A 12,432-nucleotide genomic window follows, 5' to 3' on the forward strand; every position below is an offset into this window, starting at 1 on the left:
AGGTTAGTGACAATCAGGTCTTCAAACATTTAAAAATGTTCCAATTGTTTTCAGCAGATGAGGCTGATGAGAATAATATTAAAGGGATAGTTCAGCCAAAATTCTAATTCATTATCTACTCACCCTCATGTCGACTAAGGGCTGGGAGAAGTTTCAGAATCCTCCGTGGCTTCTCTGAGTTACAGCGGGGCTCGGTGCAGCAGTATTTGTCCATATAATGGTTGTGAATGGATACCACTTTTCTTCGTCCAAAAAGACACACCAAAAAACATCCAAATACCTCCATGCTGCTCGTCCGCAATGTCCCTCTTGTATTGAAGCCCCGACATGAGAAATTGTTCCGCCGGGCGTGATTTGCACTGACACAGGAAGAGCAGTGAACCGAGACACTGGGAGCTTCCGCTACAAACAAGCTTAAAACATAGACTTATTTATTTTTTTTTGGAACAATTTCTCATGTTGGGGCTTCAATACAAGAGGGACATTACAGACGAGCAGTATGGAGGTATTTGGAGTTTTTTTGGTGTGTCTTTTTGGACGAAGAAAAGTTGGTATCCATTCACAACCATTATATGGACAAATAGTGCTGCACGAAATTTGAATTTTGGGTGAACTATCCCTTAAAGTAAAAACACGGTTGTGGAGGTGTTTCCCTGAGTAATTCACACTCTGACACTCTTTTTCCCCGTCATCTGGCTCATCATGGTCCTGGTCCTGGTCCTGGTCCTGGTCCTGCTGTATATTCAGTACGCTGTGTGTTTAAAGCTCAGGAAGAGGGAGGCGGCATCGATTCACTGTGGATCAGTCGAGCGCAGAGTTTAAATGCTGGTTTGGTGGAATTTGTGCCATTGATTAATGGAAGCTACTGTACACACATGGTTGCATACTGAGCACTGGGGATTAATCACATTTTAAACTTTCATCCAGTTCGAACCGCATCATACGAGACGCTGAAGAGGAGAAGTTGTTGCTGTTTCTCCCACTCAGCCTTTCAGTCGTCACTTTTTGTTTTGTTCTGTTCTGTAAATCGTTGTTTGTTTGCTTCATAACTGACCTGATTCAGCTGCGTCTGTTCCTCCAGATACAGGCTGAGGAACTGTCTGATGAAGGATCTTTAAATAATCTGGTTTTCAGCTCATTGATGGTGGTTTTCTCTCTCTCTGTGTTCTTTCGTTCACTGCAGTTCAGCAGAAAGCGGCTCTGGAGAAGGAGACCAAGCTCAGCATCCTGGAGGCCGGAGTCACCGACGTGAGTAAAGTTTTTACAGTTTAAAATCAAAGAGGCAGGTGACTGATGACACAAAGTCTTGCATCGCCCATATCTGTGAAAACCTAACGAGAATTGCCTCGACGCTACGAACAATCAAAAATATGTGGAGAATCGAGAAAGAAAGAAAGAAAGAAAGAGAAAGTGTTTCATGAGTCTTGGGAGCATCTTCCTTTAGTTTTACCTTCAAGCACAGAGCGTTCCCATGTGTCATCGGCTCTGCAGAGGAAGACGTTGTGGACAGTTTTCCAGAAGGACTGGCACTGAGCAGGTGTGTGTCCTGGTGCCGTTGCTCCAGATGCTCCAGAGGTTGCTGGTGCAATCGCTGGGTCATTTAGCTCTGAGAAGAGATGGATGCTTGTACTAGTGGTCTTCTTGTCTAGGAATCTTGGTCTTGGGCTATGTGGTCTTGACCACAACTCTCTTGCTGCACATCTTTTTATTTCTGATGTCGATGTCCAAGACATCGTTATAACAATCTCCATTTGTCTGGGAAGGTTTTCCTCAAGATTTTTGTAAAGGCATACTCATAAATCAAATCCAACTTTCCTTTAGTTTCCCAGGTAAGATTCATTCACCAGATACGGTCTACCTGGGACACACACACCTGGACCTTCAGTACTGGGAGGGATATATACGTAGTAAAGGGAGGTGGGATCATTAGAAAGGCGGTGTACACCCAGGTGTATACGAGTCTGCAGTTAATATTATTCATATTAAATATTATTAATTCCATTTTCCATTTTCCACAGTCCACAATTAGTTAGTTAGTTTCAGTTTATTTCGGACATGTTAAAAGAAATAAGAAATAATACATTAATGGACAGACATAACAAATAAATACTTTACAAAGATAACACATTAATTGATTTTTCATATCCAAAAAGGAGTGGGAAGAAGTGAAATTTATATACTCCCACCCCCTATCCATTATAATCTATACAATTGGTTACTTTATTAAGTTAATTTAGTTTAGATTAATTCTAATATGTTATCACTAATCTTTACCTCTCTTATCTCTAATCTCTAATATATAGGCATATACGTATGTCTATAGTACAATAAAGTACTAAAGACGGAGCAGCGCATGAGGAAATGAATAGTTTGTGTGATAAGGCATTAAGTGGTGGTTAACCCAAAATATAAAATGAGGAATATGGCTCCTACAGTTTTGTAACCTGTTGTTTGGGGGCTGCTTTGTTCAGCAGGAGGAGCATCAGTCAGCTCCAACACTGATTGGTTGGTTGATGAGGTTTGGCTCCTGGAGGTTTGAGGACTCAAATCCTTCTGGGTGACTGTGTCTAAGATCAGAGTCTTGTTCAGAGGAGAAACACTTCTCTTGAACCATACGATGTTGTATTGTTAACATTTTCATTTATTGCAGTTACGGTTAAGGGTATTTTCACTCATGGTAGATGAAAATGTTTAGCCTCACTGAAAAACCATATGCCATTCACCTTTCTTTCTTTCTTTCTTTCTTTCTTCCTTTCTTCCTTTCTTTCACTAAGTGTATGTAGAACATTGTTCCTAACACTAACGGTGTTCAGCATCATCCAACGTTGTGCCGTCGACTCCTTCGCCGCCGCGTCTCTCCGTCTCGCTGCAGCCTATCTCTTCTCCTCTCTCAGCATTGCTATTCTCCACCATCTCTGTGGCAAATAGGCTGCTGAGCGCCTGCACTCGCCTATTGATTCAAGAGTTAGTCTGCACCGATGACGGCACGCCATTCACAATGCTTATCAAAGTGGCGGCAGCGAGGTCTGAGAGAGAAAACGTCTGGGAAAAAACGTGGGGAAAGAAAAAAAAATGCAGGGGGGGAATAAGGGTAGGAAGGAGGGAAGGGAAGAGAATGAGGGAGAGAAGAGAAGTTGGGAGGGCGGGACGGAGGGTCTATCACGGTGATCGATACCTCGGCTGCAAACAGGAGCAAAATATGGCCAATCGAAGCTCTGTTGTGAGAGAGAGAGAGAGAGAGAGAGAAATCCCTCCATCACAGGCTGCCAGAGGAGAAGCAGAAACACAACATCCATCATCAGCCCGTACGCTGTTTATTATACTTTTATCATACGCTGTAAAATAAGAGTATTAGCATACTACATCACAGCTTAAAAATAATAATAATATAATAATAAAAAAGAAAGTTAGCTTCTCATGACTGCCAAACCGGACAAATGAATTCTCATCTTCTCATCGACGGCCGTGTGTATCAGAAACCAAGATAACCTGAAAATGTATCGATCCCTGTGGGGAAACGATGTTGTTGCAGCAGCAGCAGCAGCCGAGGTAATGGGGAAAAATGGCACGTCATGAAAACCAATAAGGAGAAGAACGGTCGAACGGTAAAACAGAACATAAATTACGGCGGGGGGGTCGCTTGGATTTGTTCACCTGACAATCCTGCATGCTAAGTGCAACAATAAGTAGGAATTACACAATATAAGGAGTTTAAAACGCCCGGGTTCATTTTAAAGGATTTGAAAAAAAAAATCCATTTATTCGATCATGTAACACACACTCAGTTATGTTCCTGTTACCAGATCAGATCAGTAAATAAGGATTTCTGACACCCGCTAATCATCGCTGACTGGTGTTGTGTCACATGACAGCAATTATTGCCTTTCTCAAATGTGGAGCGATGCATTTATTTGGATAATTGTCGAAGGAATTAGATAATTTATTGAATGATTGAACGAACCTAATAGAGAGACTCAAATAAGATGGTACAGAGTAGAAAATAATGCGAACAGAGAATATGTGCAGGATAAATCACAGTCAAAAATTCACAAAACTTCAAGATTTATTATCAGAAGTAAAAACAGAAAGAGCGAACAACGGGTTTCACATGTTGCTTCATCAGATTCGCTCTTGATTGTCATCAGGTGTACATACAAATACCATAAATAGGATGAAAAAGATATAAAGAGTAATGCAAATTTCATCATCTGACAAGTGTCAACTGTCATGACAGGAGACAATATAGATGAAAAATGATAAAATACTGTAGATCATAAAGAAGTATAATAATTAGGACCCATTACAATAATGAGATACAAATAAATGCATGATCTAAATGTACTGTATGGGTACGTTTGGGTTGACTGGGTCAGGGGGAGGAGGCTGAACATCTGCTCCCAGATCAGCCGCCTTCTGACTGAGTCACCGTCCTCCAGTGTTTGATATTCACACGAAATATCTTCACTGAGTGTTTCTGGTGGAGCGTCGTCCTCCAGCCGGCTTCATGTCCACTCCACTCGTCTCCGAGTCAACCAGCCCGTCTCCCGCTGTTCCTTCTCCGTGGGTCGTTGTTGCTGATTCGTGACCACACTCCTAAATTTCTCACGTAGGCTATCGCCGTTTCATTTCTGAGAAGTTGAGGCAGTAATTTGCTTTTTCTTGTGGCAGCTTTTTTTTGTTTTTTTTGGTTCTTTGAAATTCAGGACAGCGAATGCATGGAGGCCCCAGTAAGCATATTGATGTGATGTGTTTGGTGGAGATATCTTCCTTCCAAACTCTTAAGTGCAGGCAATTTACTAAATAAAGGACACACTTGAATGAATCCTGTGGGGAGGGGGGGGCGCGTGGTGAGAGCAGGATGTGTTAGATAGTTAGTGAGATATCTGAAAACAGCTCTGGATGTAATTTGTCTGACAGACATTTGCTGCTCTAGAAAACATTTAATTCAATGTTAGTTTTAAAAATCTGCTCGACGCCCGCTCGATACTCGCTTCTCAAAGAAAAAAAAGAAAAAGAAACTCGACAAAGACGTGGATTTGACAGCAATCGACAAGTCCAGCTGTCAATACAACGCTCAGCAGACTGTTGAGTTGTCGGCCTCGTGTTGTCTGCTTTTTATAATCTGTAATTCATATTCTCAGACTCCGTTGTAAATTGCAGTCACGCTCCTGTGTAGACCTCGAAGGGTCAGACAGAAACTTTTAACCAGTACAGGGTTTCCTCCAGAAAACTTGTTAAAGGGATAGTTCAACATCATGCAAATCCGCTGATGCGCGTTGCCTTCAGGGACAGTTTTCCCTTTTTCATCAGTTGTTGGATTGTGTATTTGATGAGTTCTATGAGGGAAACCAAGAAATCCCATGAGCCTCCGTAGCGTAGCTCTGAGCAGCTCACGGCTCTGCTCCGCCGTTCTAAAAATAGCTTACACCGACAATTAAAGGTAACGAACCTACTGCTATGACTATAGGGATTATGGCAATGGGCCAATTTGCCAAAATGTTGAACTATCCCTTTAAGCCCGGTACCCAAGCGTGTTTTTTTGTGTCAGGGACCTGACCCTGACCCTTGACTGATGGCAGGGCCCTGTAGGGAACAGATTTATTAAAGCAGATATCAGCTTCACGGCCGTTTCGGCTAATGCTGCGTTCAAGGCAGGCTTTTGAAACCGTAAGTTACAGCTTCAAGTCACAACTACGACTTGGTAGCGTTCCAGGTAACCCGTAGCTCGTGTTTTTACCATCCTGTTGTCTGTGAAAGTTCCCTATAACGGCCACTCGTAACTTCCTGTGAAGTCATACCAGTTCGATCTGGTACGAGTTCACCGGAAGGAAAAACACAAAGTACGAGTTTCTTTGAACGCACCATGAGTTAGCAGCCCCCGCCCTTGTCAGGCATCAATTGGTCCTCGTGCTACGTCACCACATTCACGCGCATCCCTTGGCTGCACACACAGCCCTTCATGCCGTTCTCTCTCCTCATTGGATAACACTTGTATCCCACAAGGAAAATTTTCTCCTCGGGTTACAGCAGAGCAGAGTGACGGAGAGACTCGTGTTTAGGCTGAAATACTTCATGTAAGTGATTGCTGACGGAAAATAGGACTATTTAGGACTTATATTAACAAAAACATTCCACTGATATCTGCTTTAATGGAGTAGTATAATTTAGAAGGTGTTATTCCATAAGGCCTTAAGATCAATATTAGGAGTTGGCTGGAAATTTGAAACTATTACCATTATCATGTCTTATTATGAGACATTTATGTAACATATTTAAACACCAGCTATAGCAGAGTCTCACAGAAAGGCACTCTTGAAATGTGGTTCAATCAACCACAAAAAATAGATAAATAATAAACATACTATTTAAATAAATAATATCAACTGTCTGCGCTAAAAACTAAAAAAAACAACTTCCTGGTGTCTCTATTGTTAAAGTGTAGCGTTATTTCTCAGAGATTTTTATTTTTCTCTCAGAGATTTTTAACAAATTGGAGTCACGTAAACATGATGTACCACGCGTCTTTTTCCGGTCAGTCGTCATGGATCTACCAAAGATAATCTATCTACTGTTTGGACCAGAGTGAAAACAAACGTGTGTATGTGTTGGTGGAGTACAAAAACTGATTTTAAAAATATAAATAAACATTGTGTAGCCCCCCTCTATGGTTAAAGAAGACGACATGACGGACTAATAGTTGTTGATACATGACTCATAATCTCTTTGTATTTCCTCTACAGTGGTGGACTTCAGTGGTTCCCAACCTTTTCCACACTGAGGCCCCTAAACTGACCTCAGACCCCCGTCTGATGAGGTTTTTGCTTTTAGAGTTTTTTATTACAGAAATGATTTCAAACCTTTGACACTTTGTCCACTTATGGATGCAATTATAGTGAATAATCATTTACCCCTTTTTGCTGGGGACCTCCCAGGACCTCAGACCTCATTTTGAGATGCACTGGTTTACCTGAACTCCCTCTGATGGTCCGACCAAGTCCTGTTATGTCCGACTTCTCCATTGGGAGGCCACAGGCTGTAGATATGTGACCACAAGGGGAGGTGCTTTTTAGGAAGACGAAATGATAAGTTGTTTTACGTACAGTCAGTGAACAAACAACGAGTGTGGATGGGACACCGAGGGAATGAGGGAACAGTTTATCAACTGGGTTCCTATAATCCAGTTGTACAGGTCTTATCTCTGGTATGAGCTCGGTTCTGTTGCACTGTGTTGATTCATTCTCACCAATTACAGACTGAGCAGCAAAATAAAACATGTATTCGCTTCTGTGGTTTGATAAACAAAGAAAATGAACTGTTGACTGCAGCATCAACAATATTACTGTTTATATGTGATATTGTTTTATTAGTTACATGATCTATAATAAGAGATTGTGACCACATGTTAAAGTTGAACCGTCATCAGTACAATCTGAATCTTCTTTATCTTGTTGACTCTTCCAGAAAGGTCATAATTATACATGTGTATTAGTGACATGGTTTAAGAATATGTTGAAAGATTGTATTGATATTTTGTCAGCAAAAACTGGAAATGCACCAGTTTGACTAAAAGAGGAATTCATGTTGAAGCTGTTGCGTTAGATCGTACCTAATAATGAAACGCCACTAAATGACACACAGTCTTATTTTGTGCGCAGCGGTGTGTTCGGTCAAATTAGGAGATAAAGTTGCTTTTTATTATTTTTTTGTTTCCACGCTTTGATAGATTACAAACCTTCATTAAAATCTCAAACGTCCTCATTGCAGTTCTTTATGAAGGTCCGTGCGACACGCTGCTGCTGGTTAAATGACTTCAGACTTCCTTCATTTTCCTCTGGGCTGACCGCCGTTACCTCACGTGGCTTCGCGTTTGAACACAGCGCCGGCCAGGCCACGGAAAACTCAGCTCCGTTATTTCGCTCACCGAGACTTGAGTCCAATTAAGGGAATGTGTGTGTGTGTGTGTTGTGAAGGGAGGTATAGGAGATAAGGTTGCCGTGGCAGCGACCAGATTATAATTGTCCTGGAGTGGCACTAATCCCTCTCCCCTCCACCCTGACCAGCTCACTTTGTTCACCGCAAATCAAGGCGCATCCAATCTGCCTGTCGGAGAGAGCGATTTCACAAATAGAGGGAGGCAGAGAGGTGGGAGGGAGCTAATGAAACAAAACACACACAAAAAAAAGAAAAGGAAAGAAAAGAAATCACACAGGAGATCGGCCTTTCCTTCACCGCTTAAAGAAGTCACCACATGAGAGGACAGGCCACCGTGAACACTCACAACTACACTTATCTACACAGGCTTGACAACGTCTGGGAAGTTACAGCTGAATTCACAGATGAGAACTTGTCTCAGGAATCAATTCTTGCAAGTTTTCGGTCGCTTTAAGTCCTTATTCTTAAAGGGATAGTTCAACATTTTGGCAAATTGGCCCCTTTTGCCGCGAGCTGCTCAGAGCTACGCTACGGAGGCTAATGGGATTTCTTGGTTTCCCTCATCAAACTCATCAAATACACAATCCAACAACTCCACAACGCTCTGGTGGACAAGTTGTGACCTGCACATTCACCACGCTATGAGATAATAACACAACGTTACCAGACAGAGTTGTTTTAGAGGGAAATGCAAAAACTTCTTCGAAAAACTGCCCCGACGGGAACGCGCATCAACGGTTTTGCATGAATTTTCCTCTAAAACAGCTCTGTCTGGTAACGTTGTGTTATTATCTCATAGCGTGGTGAATGTGCAGGTCACAACTTGTCCACCAGAGCGTTGTGGAGTTGTTGGATTGTGTATTTGATGAGTTTGATGAGGGAAACCAAAGAAATCCCATTAGCCTCCGTAGCGTAGCTCTGAGCAGCTCACGGCTCTGCTCCGCCGTTCTAAAAATAGCTTGCACCGACAATTAAAGGTAACGAACCTACTGCTATGACTATAGGGATTATGTCAATGGGCCCAATTTGCCAAAATGTTGAACTATCCCTTTAAGAAGCCTTTGTTCACTGTGGACGCTCCTTCAACACAACGACATACAGTCAACCCTTGACCAGTGTGACACTCAAATCATCTCAAAGTCATATAAACACACATTAAAATACCGACCATACACATTCTCACCTCATTTTAACCTCACCTCGTCTCCGTCGCCCCGTTGTCCTCACCTTGGGCAGCGCCGCTCCGGTTTGCCGAACAGCGAAAGCTCAACTTTAGCCGAAACCGTTTAACTTGTTTAAACACAACTGTTCACTAATCTTTTCATGCAACAAACAGATAAAAAACTCCCCACCCCGTCCAATTTGCGCTTTTGTCACATTATCCAGTGCATAGTGACGGAATGTAATCTCCTCATAATCCGTTTCCACAACAGATAATCTGGATTTCAGAGTTCATCCTCATTTCACAATATTGCAGGCGATCTTATTGAGTAGAGTTTCTCTCTCTCTCACCCTGGCAGCGTTGTTTGTTGTCTTGCTCTGCCCACTGAGCCACAATGAGCGGCTTTCATAACGATTTCACTCAGAGTGTATTCTTGTCTGTGGTTTCTGAGCTTGTGGGGGAGAGCGGAGTGATAGCATCAGTCGTAATGACACCTTATTGTTGTTTTGCTGCCTACCCAGGTGCCTGAAAACAGAGCTGGACTTGAATGAGAATATTCATGAAGCTGAGAGAGAGACACACACACACACACACACACACACACGCCGGATCAAGGTTGTCTGTTGCCGCGGCGCCCTGTTCCACCTGTAATTTTCATCACAAAGAGGGAAATAAATCATAGAGGAGGAGAACAATGGCACGAGTATGAGCTTGTATACATACGTGCATACACTATGTACCTTTATGTGCAGCCGCAAAAGTGCACCTGAGTGTGTATTTGTGTGTGTGTGTGTGTGTGTGTTGGTGTGTGTGTAGGACCCTCGTGCATCCATCTGCATCTCCTGCCATAGATATTCAAATGGCTCCATGTGAAAAATTGAATCGAGAGGCTGTTGAAGTGCTGGCTCTTCTTTCTCTCTCTGGCCGAGACACGGCGCCCGAATGGCCTTTGATATGGTAATGACAGCTCGCCGCGGGGGCCCCGAGGGCCAGATGCATGCTGGGATGTGTCCCAGGTGTCTGTCAGACTGTGTGGTCTATCTGGGCACAGAGGACAGTTCGCTCTTCCCATCCAGGAGCGGCACAGCTCGTTACCTCCGACACCGAGGCCTCGCGCTGTTTCCACTCCCGTGTGTTTGTTACATCAAAAAATGTATTTTTATATTATCACAAACATTTTCTGTCCAGGATTCATCTGTGTGCATCCTGAAATCTGTTTCCACATCATTTTGACAACATGAGAAATGAGTAGCGTTTTTTTCATGAACTAGAGTTTTTTTGTGCAGATCCATTATCCATCTATTATTTGTAAAGGGACCATGTACAATATTAAAGCAACTACAAATAACTTTTAACTCGATGTGAAAAAGTCTCTTGTTTCTGCTGATGTCTCTGTGTGACCTACAACGGCCAATGAGGCTGTCGGCGGGAAGATCAGCTGTTTCTAAATAGTGTAACTCTTTAACCTTCGGGAGGCAGCGGTCGGGTCGGTTTAAATTAGCTTTAAATTGTTGTTACTATTTTAGCCAGTAAAAATCGAGCAAAATTTAATCGCTATATTTTCGGAACCACAAAGAGAAACCTACCACTTTTGTCCACAGGGGTCGCCAAAATCAACACAAAATTAAAGTTATATGTAGTTGCTTTAAGTATAAATGTTATCATTTAACGCACTGTACCAGAGATGGAATTTACATCTGCAGTCCGTTGGCAGTTCACGTGCAAAAAACAAAAACAAAAAAAAACTCACATAACACGAACAAACAAGAACATCAGTGTTTGTCCAGGACACTTCAACTAAAGTCTCAAACTATTTCAAATCAAATGTATTTCTATTTCAATTATAAAATTTTGACTTTGCAGGATCTGATTTCAGTTTCTGATTTGATTTAATTTAATTTAATTTATTGGTTTATTTGACAGGGACACTGCAATACTGATCAACAGAATTTAAAAGAAACTGCAAGTGAGCCAGAGTTAGCCAGTAAGGCTAATTTCCATCCGTTGTCCCTGGCCAGATGTTACAGGAAACCTAAGAACCACAAAAGCTTAACAATTAAGCAGTGCATTAAAATTCAGCTGAACTTACATATCAATTTACCTAGTAAAGTTCATACGCTTATATTCTGGATAATGATGGACTTTCCAGTGGGAGATGTTGAGCAGTGACAGTCGTTGCCGCTGCAGCAGAAACCCAGTGCAATCACATCTTAGATTATATTTAGCCTGTTAATTATGTTTAAACAAAGTAGAGATACACCTCTCTTAGAGACTTTAAAGTTCTACTCTCTTATCTGTCTGATGATATTCCTGATTATTTAGTGACGACCCCTCAAATGATTTAATTAGACTATAATTAGTGTGGCTGATTATGTGCTCGTGAGCTTAATTGATTAAATTCAAAGTTCCTTCTTTTCATTTAAAGACGTTAAATACAACGCCTCCGCCCAGAGAGCAGAAATAAAACGGATGGAAGCGGCCGACCTGCCCTCGCGGCGCCAGCGGACCGTGGTGATATTTAAAAGGCGTTTCCACCATCATCACTGTTTTGTTTTTTGTTTTTTTTTCACCAGAGTGAAACTCTAATGAAATATCGGTTGTCAGCGTTTTCAGTTGGACAGTTGTTGTTGTGTTTGTAAAGACGCTGATTGAGATCATCAATCAATCGTTTCCTGTTTGTCCAACACAACTGTGATTTATCAATTACTTAAAAATGTCGCGTTACAACACTGACACAACGCTGTGTAACGGTGAGTCTGGTTAAAGGCTGCGTTCAACAACAGGATATCTGTTATATCTGCTATACAACTGGGGCAGTAGTGGTTGCTACTGGCAACAGTATGCTCCACTGTCGGTGGCAGATCTCACAGATCAGGGTGGATGGAAAAATAGAAAAAAAAAAAAATATTATAAATAAATAAAACATCACTGAGACTGCAGACTGTGTTCTGCTGTTGACCAAACCTTTACGACCTCGTCGCGTCTCGTCTGGGAACTTGTTGCTTCAGCGGAGCAGCAGACGTCACATGTTTCTCTGCAGTTTGAGATTTTTTTCCTCCTAAAATGTTCAGTGTCTCATCACAGTAGCAGCAGAGAGGAGAGAGGAGAGAGAGCTGGAGGCGAAGTGTCTGCCTGGCTCTGCCTCTGCTGCTTTATTACAAATCAATGGTGAAATGAATGTCGACGTAACGTCATTTAAAACACGGCAGAGCTAAAGTCCTCCTCTTCATCCCAGGTTTGTCAGTGCAGCTTATCTTAGCTTAGCTTAGCATGTGTGTATATACTGTATGCGTGTGTGTTTTGTACCTATTGCTATTGTTTTGTAACATCTATTGCAC

At 42.1% G+C, this 12,432-nt stretch overlaps 2 protein-coding genes across 2 annotated transcripts in view; both read left to right on the top strand.

Annotated features, from left to right (window-relative positions):
• The window catches only part of retreg1 (reticulophagy regulator 1), a 332,731-nt gene that overhangs the window by 213,176 nt on the left and 107,123 nt on the right, over positions 1-12,432 (top strand). The gene's annotated exons all lie outside the window — the stretch shown is intronic.
• LOC311000094 (receptor-type tyrosine-protein phosphatase N2-like) overlaps positions 1-12,432 on the top strand; it is a gene marked incomplete at both ends in the record, with an annotated part of 265,882 nt that overhangs the window by 153,262 nt on the left and 100,188 nt on the right. Inside the window, one exon of the mRNA XM_083990729.1 lies at positions 1,184-1,248. Coding sequence (XP_083846855.1) covers positions 1,184-1,248 — 65 coding nt within the window. The remainder of the gene's footprint in view (positions 1-1,183; positions 1,249-12,432) is intronic.

Source organism: Trachurus trachurus, assembly GCF_905171665.1.
Source record: "Trachurus trachurus genome assembly, chromosome: 17".
Taxonomy (NCBI): domain Eukaryota; kingdom Metazoa; phylum Chordata; class Actinopteri; order Carangiformes; family Carangidae; genus Trachurus; species Trachurus trachurus.